The sequence below is a fragment of the Dicentrarchus labrax genome, unplaced genomic scaffold, assembly GCF_905237075.1.
Source record: "Dicentrarchus labrax unplaced genomic scaffold, dlabrax2021, whole genome shotgun sequence".
Taxonomy (NCBI): domain Eukaryota; kingdom Metazoa; phylum Chordata; class Actinopteri; family Moronidae; genus Dicentrarchus; species Dicentrarchus labrax.
This window is the reverse complement of record NW_026136701.1, coordinates 10,871,549-10,884,989: the sequence shown is the minus strand read 5'-3', so window position 1 is coordinate 10,884,989 and position 13,441 is coordinate 10,871,549. Positions and strand designations below refer to the sequence as shown.

The 13,441-nt window shown below is 39.1% G+C and overlaps 1 protein-coding gene across 1 annotated transcript; it reads right to left on the bottom strand.

Annotated features, from left to right (window-relative positions):
• Window positions 1-301: 301 nt before the first annotated feature.
• On the bottom strand, window positions 302-6,231 carry metap1d (methionyl aminopeptidase type 1D (mitochondrial)). The gene is made up of 10 exons (XM_051408396.1): window positions 6,140-6,231; window positions 4,917-5,077; window positions 3,725-3,874; window positions 3,499-3,647; window positions 2,898-2,940; window positions 2,627-2,790; window positions 2,435-2,532; window positions 2,242-2,289; window positions 2,084-2,162; window positions 302-1,915 (listed from the first exon to the last, which is right to left on the bottom strand). The coding sequence occupies exons 1-10, from the start codon at window positions 6,183-6,185 to the stop codon at window positions 1,810-1,812; spliced, it is 1,044 nt and encodes a 347-aa protein (XP_051264356.1). The 5' UTR covers window positions 6,186-6,231; the 3' UTR covers window positions 302-1,809.
• Window positions 6,232-13,441: the final 7,210 nt, after the last annotated feature.

Below are 13,441 nucleotides of genomic sequence, written 5' to 3'. Positions count from 1 at the left end.
ATGACCAGACTCCTGATAAACTGAACCACCTTTATTGTGTAATCCTTCCAGCCCCACCCACAAACTGGCACTGGCATGAGCACAGACACACACACACACACACACACACACACATACACACACACTCAAGAGTACATTGGCAGGAAGTGAAAACACACCCAGAGGGCTATAATCCAATTTCTCCTCCTGTTTTTTTTTTTTTCTCTGAAGCATCTTCACCACACGCTCAGTTAGTTGTATTCATAAGTATCATTACAACATTACCCACACAGCGTTATGAACAAACGGACTCTCTGAGAACTTGTTGTAGGTTGGTAGGAGACACTTTTAATCACTCACATGCTGCACTCTAATCCAACTTCTGTGTGAATTAACAAACCCGTAATTTCTGCTCTAATCACAGAGAGAAATGTCAGAGATGTTGAGTGTTACTGTAAAAGTAGATGAGGTAAAGAGAGAAAGGGTGTTGCGAGATATCTTATCTATGGTTCTTTTCTTTATTAAATCCACCTGTAGACAAAAGATATAGACAGAGGAACGGTTAAAGCCCAAAAGGATGTTTCTACACTTGGAAATTACAATGCTGAAGCAGCAATGTGTCTTCAACATGTTCAGTCTTTCATAGAAAACAAAGTGATACTGAAAAGCTTCATGTTAAGCAGTTGATAAACTAGATAACCTCAGGCCTTGGGACCGGACTTTCAACTTACTCCTGACTTTGACATCAGGAGGCAGGCGTACACTTACTGAGATTGTTTGTCTCCCCCTCCTGATTATGGGCCACAAACAAATTTGAGATGGTCAGATGCAGTTGTGCTGTTGTCCATCACAAGTGAATAGAGTGAAGGGGGAAGACTGTGCTGGCTGCAACATGCTCCAATGTATTAGTGTGTGTGCTGCCATCTACTGGCTATTCAACATGTTACCAAGGGACATATTTCCACTGACATTATTGTCACAGTATCTGATTATGCAGTTTGTATTTCATGATTCAGATACCTTGACCACATAGCTCCAGCTGAGCTCGTATTCAGGAACCATAGCTACTGTTGAGAACACTGGCGTAATGTCTTGTGCAATATTTGTTGTATTAGATTTTCTAAAGGACTTTTTGCCTTCATATGATGATATACAGCAAAGAGCCACAAGTTGGACCTGAACATGGACCACTGCAGCAAGGACTCAGTCCCGATACAGGGGGCACAAGCTCCACCAGGTGAGCTACTAGGAACCCCCATATTCCTGGGATTTAGGGGGGTTAATGAAAAAATAAGTCAACAAATTGTGTGTTAAAGGATTCAGATATTTCAGACTAACATTTAAAAATGTGATTTCTTTTAGTCCAATAGTGGAGTGAGGTATATATTATAGAAAATATAATTACTCAGTTAAATGAAAACATAAAATTTGAGCTTGTGTGACTTTATTAAATAATCAGAAGACTTTAGTGTTTGATTGGTGGCAAGTCTAACATCCTGGTTTAGACCATGCTAGTGTTACTCCCATTTAACTGTTACAAATCCTTTCTAGTTCAATTCAAATCACATTTAACTGTCACTGAACGGTCTGTCATCAAGTACAAAACTGGTCACCTGCTGATGGGGTAGCAAAAGAACAGACTGAAATGGTCCAACTGAATATACAGATACTGCATGTCTAATCCCTTGTAAATGATTAAAAGTAAAATTTATTTTTCTTTTTACACAATTTACAGATTTACAGATTCAAGTTCTTGTTCTAATGGTGTGTTTTATATTATCATAAAGGTAGTTGTTGATGTAAACATGGTTCAAACAGTAGATGTGTGGGTCAGCAGTCAGATCCCTTCAGGTCACCGTTGCTCTCTTCTGGCAGTTTGGTGAGAATATCTACTCCGTCAGATGTGATGACCACTGTGTGTTCAAACTGAGCCGACCTGCATGAATGTCAATTTACAAAAACACACAATGCACATGAAAGAATTTAAAGGAATAGTTCAACATTTGGGGAAATATGCTTATTTGAGAGGGAGATGAGAAGACTGATAGTACTTCTAGGAGCTGGGAGGCACTGTGCTTAACCTAGCACAAAGACAACCACCTACCTTTTGTCATCTGCAGACACTGCGGTCCACTTGTCCTTCAATATTTTAAACTCTACAGACCCCTCCATCAGTATGGGCTCTATAGAAACAGACAATATCAGCCTCTCATACACAGAGGCATCTTAATGTGCACGGAGAAACTGTAAAGGGTAACTCACCTATTGTGAATGCCATGCCCTCATCCATGGTCATGTCATTGTCATTAGCTGAAAAGAAAGATAAGAAGATTCTCTTTATTAATTAAAAAGACCTTTTGGCAACATGGTTTTCATATTGCTATATAAACTCATACAATGACACAGCAAGTATTTTTGAGGTTACCACATCATCTGTCCACAGACCCAAACTTACCATGGTGCCAGATCTCAGGATGGCAATGAAAGTAGGAGCCTATTCCATGTCCAATGAAATAAGGACACACTTGGAAGCCACTGGCATGAGCTATTTCACTGCCAGAAGTACAGAAAGGATTAGTTGGAATATTAGAAAAAAATAATGTGACTATACGCCATGTAGGTATTCTTTGTGTGTGTTTGTTTGTACCTGATAGTGTTTCCTATAACACAGAGCTGTGCACCCGGCATGCAGGCAGCGATGGCCTCATCTCTGCAAAGCCTGGCAGTTTCTACCAATCGCCGCCCAACCTCATCCACCTCGCCAATCAAGAAAGTTTCTGAGGTGTCACCATGGAAACCATCCAAATATACCTATCAGCAATAGGCAGAAGTTAGTGATGGGAGCAGTGTTGCTCTGACTGATCCCATTTGTAGTATTGTCTTTGAGTTTGTTTGTGTCTGTTAAGGCATCAACTCACAGTGACATCAATATTGATGATATCTCCGTCTTGAAGTTGCCGACTGCAGGAGACAGGCATATAAAAATAAAGTGTACAACTTTTACGTTATAATACAACTAATATAGAACATACTCATAGTACCTCAATTTTTAAATATACAGTACATATCTATATTTTGTATTTATTACATCTACCTTCTAGAAAAGGACAAATTGCGAAATGAATTCTAATTCAAAATGTCTATAGAAAGTTAAAGATTTAAAGATTTCTGTTGCCAACATTAATTTAAGTGTGGTGAAATGTGATTTAATTTTGAGATTTTTTGGACAGAATATATACCATTATATTTAACATTTTTATCAACAATGTAGTAAAAAAAATGTTGTATCTAAATTAGGCCTCTCGTTATGACACTGTAATACATAAGGCTTGTGAGTTATTTTGAAATTTAAATTATATCAGGTCTGCTGTGGATATTTAAATGCAGTTTACATTGTGGACACTAGGTGTCACTGTATGAATAGACTGCTTGAGCACGCTCTCTATGTACAAGGCCCGTTCCCATTAGGAGTGATATTCTCTGATCTAAATGTTGTGAGTAGATCTTCTGCACATTTACCTGTCAGGTATGCCATGACAGACCACGTTGTTCACAGACGTACAGACAGATTTGGGGAAACCCCCGTATCTGAGAGGGGAGGGGTAGGCATTGTGCTTGATTGTCTCCTGGTGTACGATGAAGTCTATTTCATCTGTTGTCATACCAACCTGGAAGCCACAGGTTATAAATGTTAGGCTGTTTTCATGACATAGAAACACACATTACTTGTAGAGCAGGCTCGTACCTTCAGACTGTGTCCAGCTAGTAGCAGTACATGTCTGGCTAGCTGACATGCTCTAGCAAGGCCTTCAATCTGCTCTTGGCTCTTGATCTCTATGTAGTCTGGCCATTCTGGGACCAGTCTAGTGTCTACATAGCCAGGTCGCACAATGTGCTACAGTCAGGGAGAAGAGGAAAGACAGGATATGAATGATAGGTCATACAGGGTTTGTTGTTTCAAGATGACTAAACCAAAAATGTCCAGACTCTCCAGCCTTAACAATGACAAAAAAAAGGCTTACAGAATTCCTTTATACCCACAGCGATCAATGTATATTATCACTGTGTTTATTTTACCAGCTGTTCATAGTTGCATGTGCATGTGTTGATCGTGATTATTCAATGCTTGCCAATAAAGGGATCAACAGAGGACTTATGAATGGCGGGTGAACATGCCAGGAGACAACAAACAAATATAACAAACAAATTTGTTTTACATGAGTTATTATGTAGATGAAACACCACATTATGTTGAAAATCAAGAATCAAGCCCCATCTACCGCTGGTGTTTTGTTTGTCTGTTCTGGGCTACTGTGGAAACAAAGCCCTTCAACATGGCAGACTCCATGGAAGGAGCCCTGCGACGTCTGTAGATAAAAACATACTAAAAGGTAAAAAAAAAACCATAACAATTCCTGTATTCAGGTGATTATACACTAATGAAAACATACCTATGAATATTATATTCCATTTCTGGCAATAGAAGACTATTCCTGCCTGAATGCATATGTAAGTTAACCTTTGTCGCTTCAAGTAATTTGGGAGTAATTTCAGGCAGGATTCATATCAGGTTTCTGACATAGTAATAATTTGAATTAAAAGTCCATTTAGGAGGATCTACTAGCTATTTATTTTATCTACAGATGTTGCAGGTTGCTTTCCACAGAGGCCGCCATGTTTGTCCAGAGGGGACAAAGCAAACACTGGGTCTAGATAGGGGCGCTTGCGTTCCTACTTCAAGCTTGGAAGCTGAGGGTGAAGCGAGGGAGTTGCAATCTCCAACTAAAGTGCAAGATGCTACCACATCCTATACACTGGATCTTTAGGCAAGAAAAAAAAAACTAAAGCAAAACATCAAACTACAAGTCATGGTTGGCTGACTTTCCAATCACAATACAGCTGAGGACTGTGGCATTATGGGAACGAAGGTACTGTACCTTGGGTACTGCATAGGCAGGCCTAACGGTAGCTGGGCGAACTACTTTGTGAGAACTTTGCCACTTCTTCCAGAAGAAATGCCGATGTTGCTGACACAGTAGGGCTGTGGGGGGACCGCCGCTTCTTAGACAACAAACTCTCCACAGGAAACCACCCAGTCCTGGGGAAAAAGAAAACAACACAATGAAGAAGAGGGCGCACTCTTATGTACTCTTTATGTAAAATAAATGTGAGAAAGGCAATACTTTGTGGCACAATGTGTATTTCATTGTGTCTTGTCTGAGCCACATTAAAGACCACTGATTAGTACCAATGTCCCCAAGCTGCCACCAAGTGAAAGGACAAGTATCTGTCACTGACAGCGTCTGTGTGCTCACTACACGATCGCTACGGTTACAGTAAAGGCTTATTTATTATCAATGTGAAGCTGTTGCGATATCTACACGTGAAAGGAGGCTCAATAGTGGTGTCCAACCATAGGTACCTCCTCCAGTATGTAACTACATGGGGTGCCCTGGTGCCCTAGAGGCTTAAAATGTTCAATGTTACATGTTCGAGTCCGGCCAGGAACCCCCTCTTTCACTATCCAATCGAAGGCACAAAACACTAAATAAAATCAAGTCAAAGATATAATTACAAACCAGAGCTACAGGTATAACAGGAAGACCAGGAGCTGCTCTTTAAGAGTACATGTTTTCATGGAACAAACTGACTGATGCCGGCTATGTGGGTGTGTGTGTGGCTGTGTGTGTGTGTGGCTGTGTGTGTGTGTGTGTGTGTGTGTGTGTGGCTGTGTGTGTGTGTGTGTGTGTGTGTGTGTGGCTGTGTGTGTGTGTGGGTGTGTGTGGCTGTGTGTGGCTGTGTGTGTGTGTGTGTGTGGCTGTGTGTGTGTGTGGCTGTGTGTGTGAACTTGAACTGAAATATTCCAATTGGCCTTGAGTCTCTAGACCACCACCCTTTTATCAACAAACACCATGAAAAGCCAGATACCCTTGTCACTGTTGGTATGAAATCAGTCCATAAACGGAACCCCGGGATTACACACGTTACCTTAACGTCACAACAACTTAGTCCTACCTATCAAGCTACCGTCTGCTGCCTCCTGCTTTATTTTACGTATTAAGTCATTACGTTGTTTTTACGTTACGCAGGGCCACGGTGGTCCGAGGAGTCGCTATCGTTGACTGTCCACTAGAGTACGGACAGTGTTTTTGCTCAGTACCTGATCTTGTTGTTGCTGCTAGTCTTGTAGAACAGTGCGCCGCCATTTTTATTAGTGGTCACGTGGTGCGCGAGTCACATGACGCGTTCAGAACGAGAATCATTTTTGGTTATTGGTCAGACATGCGCACATCAGAGCCTTAATAATAATAAATAATAATAATAATAATAATAATATAACATCTGACCTATTACTTCGTAGAAAGAAGTGTTTAAACAATAACAATAACAGTAATAAACTATTTACAGGCCTGTTGGTACAAAACAAAACAAAAGATTATAACAATATGAAGTGTCTACTTTTAACTATTGTAAACCTGTCTTTTTATTTATTTATTTTTTCACGGACGCATTCTGTCTGGTAAATTTTTATAATTTCATTGACATCATAATTAAGAACTGTCTACTTCTTACAATGCAAACAGAAAATCTGTAAAAACACACAATTATATACGTAAATGTATTCTGCATTTTATTTGTTTTTTTATGATTAGTTCATGATTTTATGAACTATATCTACATTTAAATAAATCATATAAAAATATAAATATTTGAAAATTATTGTATAAAAATTATTTCAGGAAATCTGTGTCTCTTATTTACATATATACAGGATGCATGTTTTTTTTTTTACTATGTGGGAGTAAACCGGAGTAAACCCGCCCAGACAGCCCACAGCTTCCTTTAGGTCACTGCAGGTCTGCCCTCTCCTCTCCTCTGCTTTTGAGGACAGTCTCTTGTAGGCATTTAGTTCAGAAGTTAAATAAATGAATGATGTTTCGACGGGCTGTTTTCTTACCGTAGAGTTATCATCCAGGTATTTAGCATCAAGCTTACGAGACTCAACAATCAAAATCCACTGTATATTATCACAAACTTAAATCACACACACACACACACACACACACACACACATATTCTGCATTTTATTTGGTATTTTATGATTAGTTCATGATTTTATAAATTATATATACATTAAAGAGGTACTGTACCCTAAAACATGTTATTTTGACATGACTGAAAATCTGCACTTGTGGGTTAAATATGTCTCAACGGTTTTAATTCACTCTTTAAAGTGGACATGAAATGTAACATGTTTTGGCACAGGTAGTGTCAAAACATGTTAGAAAAACACATAAGTTCAGTAAATCAGCTTAACTTGGTTGACTGCTTCATATCCTCTTTAAATTTTAAGACAAATGCTGAGATAGTCGACTGTTACGTCGAATAATTTATATAAAAGAAAAGTGTAAACGCTCTCTAATCCCCCGACCTCCACACTGAGGCTGTGACACTGCTGCGCTCATTTTCAAATGTTTACTGATTCAGATGCATTATTCACAGGACTTTATGCTAGTTTTTTTGTTAACCCTCTATTTACTATTTTTCTGTTTTTATTCAGTGGTTCGAACTTGTGCTTTAGTGGAAACACCAGGGACTACAATGTTTACCGTGAGACACCGGAGAGTGAGCCTCTCTTGGCCTACAACAACAGCTGTTAGCTCAGCTACCACACAGAAACTTTTACAAACTTTAACCGTCCAAAGTGCTTCAAGTGACTGTAAAAACTCCTTTTAGTGTCTTTACACATGTACAGTGTGCATGTTTTTGACAGGAAACTGGAGAACCATATAAAAATATGTTAAAATAGATATTATTGTATAAAATCATTACAGGAAATTGGTGTCTATCTCTATTTAGTAATATTAAACCGGAGCACCCGGAGAAAACCCACACAGACACGATAACCAGTGTGGTTACTGATTGTCCTTTCTGTTTTCTGGTCACTAAATAATAGTGTGTAAAAGTTAAATCAGTAAAACAAAATGTGACGCATGCTAATGTATAAATAAACATTCACCCGTCAATTAATTTTCAACTTTTGGCGATACAGAGTTAAAATTAATTCGTTAGCCAACTAGCAGCAGCATGGCTAGCTAACGGAGTGGAGTGTTTCTAGGTGGCTGTGTCTCTGATTGTTGTACAAAAACTCAACTTTATAAGTGATTTGTTTGAAACTGGATTATATTTAATGGAGAAAATATTGTCTGGTTTTCCCTCTGACATCCTCCAGCTGCTCTGCCTCCACTAACTGCTAATGTATCTGCCGTTAGCCGTTAGCTAACTGTTAACATATCTGCCGTTAGCCGTTAGCCAACTGTTAACATATCTGCCGTTAGCCGTTAGCCAACTGTTAACGTATCTGCCGTTAGCCGTTAGCCAACTGTTAACGTATCTGCCGTTAGCCGTTAGCTAACTGTTAACGTATCTGCCGTTAGCATGCAACCGGACGGGGCTCAGCAACCTCACAGTGAACACAACCTCTGACACAGACAGAGGATGGTTTGAGGATAGTGGTACGAAGGTGATTTATGGAGTTTCCAGATGGACTTGTTGTTAAAAGAAGCTTACTGTTGCTCACAGTAATGTAATACCGTTAGCTAGTTAGTTCATGCAGCTAATGTTAGTCAACTTAGCTAATTTAGGGTGGCAGGAACCAAAACCGGTAATAAAAACACCTCCGTACTTTAATCCCTGTCTTCAAACTGTCCTATGTCGGCAATGGACGCTGTATTTGGTCCCGGTCTGAAAGTGATTTTCACTGGAGGATGACAAGTCCCTCGCTAGCTGCCTGTTTGAACAGGAAATACATAAATGTGCGGAAGCAAACAGCACTCTGATTTTTCACCTGGACTTTAATGGAACCTTGTAAAATTATCTTTCTTTTCATTGTCTGATGTGAAACTGTCTCCATTTTGGCCTTTTGGAGCTATTCAAAGGCCTCTGTGCACCTTTTCATAGAGGAAGGCTATCCCATGTTCGCGAAGGTCACTTGGTCAACACTTTAATGCTAATATGTAACAGGTGTGGCTGTAGAGCTGCGTCTGGTCTTCACCCACAGGTATATCCAAAGTACTGGTCCATCAGGGAATACTCGGAATAAATAAAGTGTTATAATATCCGGACTGTTCCACGTTTTCTCTCTACGGTGGAACCACATGTCGTACATCGTCATTCGTGGATTGAAAGAGAGCTTAAGAAGAGAGGTCATGGCGTGTGTAGTACCCAGATAGCAAACATCATTGAAACTCTGTTGAATCAATATTCTGCTGTCAACGCTAATTTCATTGAATCAACGTAAGACTCCCAGTATCACAATTGAAACAACGTTGAAATAATAGCCTAACTAAAAATCATGTGACTTCAATGCTATTTCAACCAGAATAAATGTTGAATGAAATTGGCTATCCTAAACATTAGGCTTTATCTAATATATAAATAACAACAGACAATTTACATCTGTTAAGAAAAACAACTTTATTTATGTAAAAACATTTTTTTAAAGCTTTACTCCTGCTCTGGGGTTTTGCGTCCAGCCCCACCCATCCGGTCTGGAGCATACCGAAGCCACTATTGTGCTTCCTGAGCAAAGGCAAATTCAGTGGCTCCTGCTCCTATTCGCTGAGTCAGGGCATCTAAAACAGAAAACATACGAACAAAAACATCTAGGTATAACTTTTAGTTGCTAATCTTCGTGCTGATTGGATATTCTAGTCAACTCTGGGCTGTAGCTTTCTGTCTACTAAACTGTCAAGTCAGTCTGAGGTAATTTGTTGCAGAGGAGACACTACGACAAACTCCGGCAGGTTAACATCTGGAAAATATAAAATTACCCTTAAGTAATTACCATTGTTTTCTTGGCCTCCAGAGACTGGAGTGTTGCCTCTGCACTGTCCAGCTCCTCCATAGTGTGCCGGCAAAGCCACAGGCAGAACCCCAACATTCAGAGGTTGGTAACACCTACATGACTGGCCTTCATTTCTTCACTTAGGCCCCTCACCTCTCTGGTCAACTCTGTGACTGTGGTAAAAAAAACAATACTACCCAAGTTTGAGGTGGTGCAGGTTGTGGATTTACCTTCTTCACACCTTTGTTTATTTATTAACAGGGTAGTTGTTTGCACCCCCACATTGGTTTAACCAGAGCAATAAGGGACCCAATAAATCCAGTGGATCATTTGTCTGGAACAAACGTAAAAGTTGTTTGAACCACGTTTAGTTCTACAAGAGCACTGTACACTTCTGTTGGTCGAACAGCCTCTCTGGGTTTTTGAGGGTTGAGGGTTTGTGCGTTACTTTGTCCCCTAAACTTTCAGGGGAACTGCAGCTTGCACCGTTGCATTCATCCAGCAATGAACCTGAAAGCCATTTGGAAACTTACAAATGGTCTTGACATTAGTTGACATGAGTTGTCAGTTTGAGTTCTGCTTCGTTGTCACCGAGCTCTTAAACACACGGCACTGTTGCACCGACTTCTGCAACTGAAGTGTCTGAAGCTTTCTGGGACAGACTCTGGTGTTGGCCTCTGATTCTGAAGTTGCATCATTAAAACACTCTTACATGTTTCTTTGTCATGGTCTTGATTATGTCCCTGTGGGAAGTATGACTCCCAAGAGTCTCCTAGCAGCTTTAGTGGCTAAAGTACCCATGGAAAGGGGGAAGGATAAGGGAGAAAGGGGGAAGAGGGGGTAAAGAGAAATGTAGGGAGGCTGGAGAGGTGAAGGGGAAGGAAGAAGGAACTACTGTTGTCCAGCAGCCTTCTGTTACCTCACTGTCCCTGTTGTTTTTCTTTTTCAGCAGCCAGTGAATAAATCCCTTCTACTAAGGTATATTCTCCTCCTCCTCTTTTTATTTCTTTGTCTTTTCTTTCTGTCATCATCTTCTTCTGAAGGATGTTGAAGACTCTTCTCCAGCGCTTCTTCTTCTGCAGATGAAACTCCTGCAGCTGTCTATTGTCCTCCCCTAGCTGTTGCACTGCTGTCTCCCAGCTCTGATCTTTGTCCACAAGGACTTTATTTTCCTCCCCCAGGTCGATCGGATAAATTCCCTAAGGAGTTTGTTAAAATGCAACATGAAAATTACCACTAAATCCAAAACAGCTTACTTCTCGTTGAATTTGGGATGTGGGTCCAAAAAACTTTTCTGCTTGTCTGATCATGACACATCTGAACATGTGTGTTAAATTTTCATACATATTGGTCGTATGTGTCTGGGGGGCTGATTCTGGGGACGTGGCTAAGCCATTTAGCGATGCCCACTGCCCAACTGATTTAATATTACTTTCAGTGCACTGACTTTTTGTGTTATCTACACTATATACTTAAAACTAAGTGTTTGAAGTGTGCAAGTAGGAGACACAGCCACGGTGTCCGAAGAGGGACGAGAAACCATAATGAATGTGGTGAAATGCAGGGATTTAAACACAATGACTTAATCTTTGGTTTTACTAATTATGAAATACAATATTGACACATTTCACAAAATAACAGAAATGACGAAAATAGTAATATATTTTAATGTGTATTTATCATAATCAAATGTAACCTGAAATACTTTCTTAATGTTATCTAAATTAAAGGGATCACTAGACAGTTTTTTTTATTTTTATTGAACAACAAATTATTTAACAACAAACAAACATTAACATAAAACAAACAGGAAAAATGTTAATGGAATACTAAAATGATATTAATGATGATCATAATGACAAAAATTATAGTAATGTTAATAATAATAATAATAATGACAATAATTATGATGTTGATAATGATAATAATAACAATGATGACAATAATGGTGATAGTAATACTACTAACACTGATAATTATGAAAATAATAATAATAACAACAACAATAATAATAATTACAATAAGAACTATAACAATCATCATAATAATAATTTTTGAAAGTGGGTGGACATGCACTGGTCTGGGTCTGAGGTACGGATCATATGATATCAGACTCTTAGAGGAACATGGCATTGATTTTTAAGTTTTCTTCATCTACACAAAGTTTGAAGAAAGTTTCCATATCCTCCTGGTGCTGAAAGATTATGAGAAAGTCATCCTTTCCATTATCCAATTGTCCTTCTAGGACGTCCTCAAGTGCCTTAATCTGATTGGCAGGGTCCATTTGGAGAACCGCAGGCTCCATCACCTCTCCACGGAGTAAATGCTGGTGACTGTTGATCCAGCTCATTGCTCTATGAATGTCATTCAGGAATTTGTGCTGAACCTGGTTACAAGACCCAAGTTTAAATCAGAAATAAATCCAACATGCAGTCATAATTGCAGTTAAATCACAGCCACTTCATATTTGTAATTTTTTAAGAGGAGAACTGGACCAAGTCATGACTAATATTAAAAAATTAAAAATATGCATCTTTTTCTTTTCTTTTTTAAATTCTCACCGATTGTCAGACGCACGACAGAGACATAATTCAGACAACTAATGAATATTGCAACAATTTATGAAAATATTAACAAGCCATTGGTCACTTAGCTGAAAGCACGTATTTTTCAATGTGTGACAGCGTCCTGTATCATAACTAAATCAATGCCGTTTGTAACAAACCAATCCGGTAAAAATTTGGGGAGTTATGATTATTGTAGTTGGGGATACACCTTCCTCAGTAGAAATAAATGCAGGGGGGGCGCATTGGGGATCCATTCAAGATGGCGGCCGCGCTGATACGCCAGCTCCAATAGGCAGCGTCAGTCTATGAGGCGTCTACGTATATTATGTCTATGGGTTAGGCTACCGCCAAATTTTGTGCCAAGCTTCCTGAGTTTTTGAGCATGTTAAGGCCTCCAAAAATGTGATTAATTGGTATTAAAATAATATTTATAGTAACCTTAGCAGTTTCATACCTTGGTATGATCCCTACATTTTCAGCCTGTATAGCTTTCCTCATCTCCAGCACAATGAATCAAATTCAGTGTTAAAAACAATATTTACTAATATAATTCACTAGTCTTGGATTTATGTGCTTTAATTGTCTGAAAGCCTGTCTGATGGATGAAAAGGCAAAATATTGAATCAATATTATCTCTGATTCAAAATAAGGAATACAATGTGCTTCATATTAGATAAGATAAGATGTCCCAGCACAGGGGAAATGTAGTTCAAATAGTAGAGAAGAGTAAAAATACAATAAAGATATAATAAGTTATAATAGTAATATATGCAATTTACAATAAAGGAATATGTTGTGAAAACATACTATAACTAACGTACACATAACAAAAGTAGCAACAGCTAATAGTTATTGGCTATCCTTCTTGATATTTATATCACGGTGCCATTATTACCTCCGCCAAGGAGGTCACAGTTTCTGTGCCGTTTGTAGGTTTGTTTGTTTTTTTATGGCTTTGTTTGTCAGCAGGATTATTTTAAAAAAGCTACTCTCGATTTCCATGAAATCTGGTGGGAGGGTGTGCCATGAGCCACGTTAAAGGACCAGT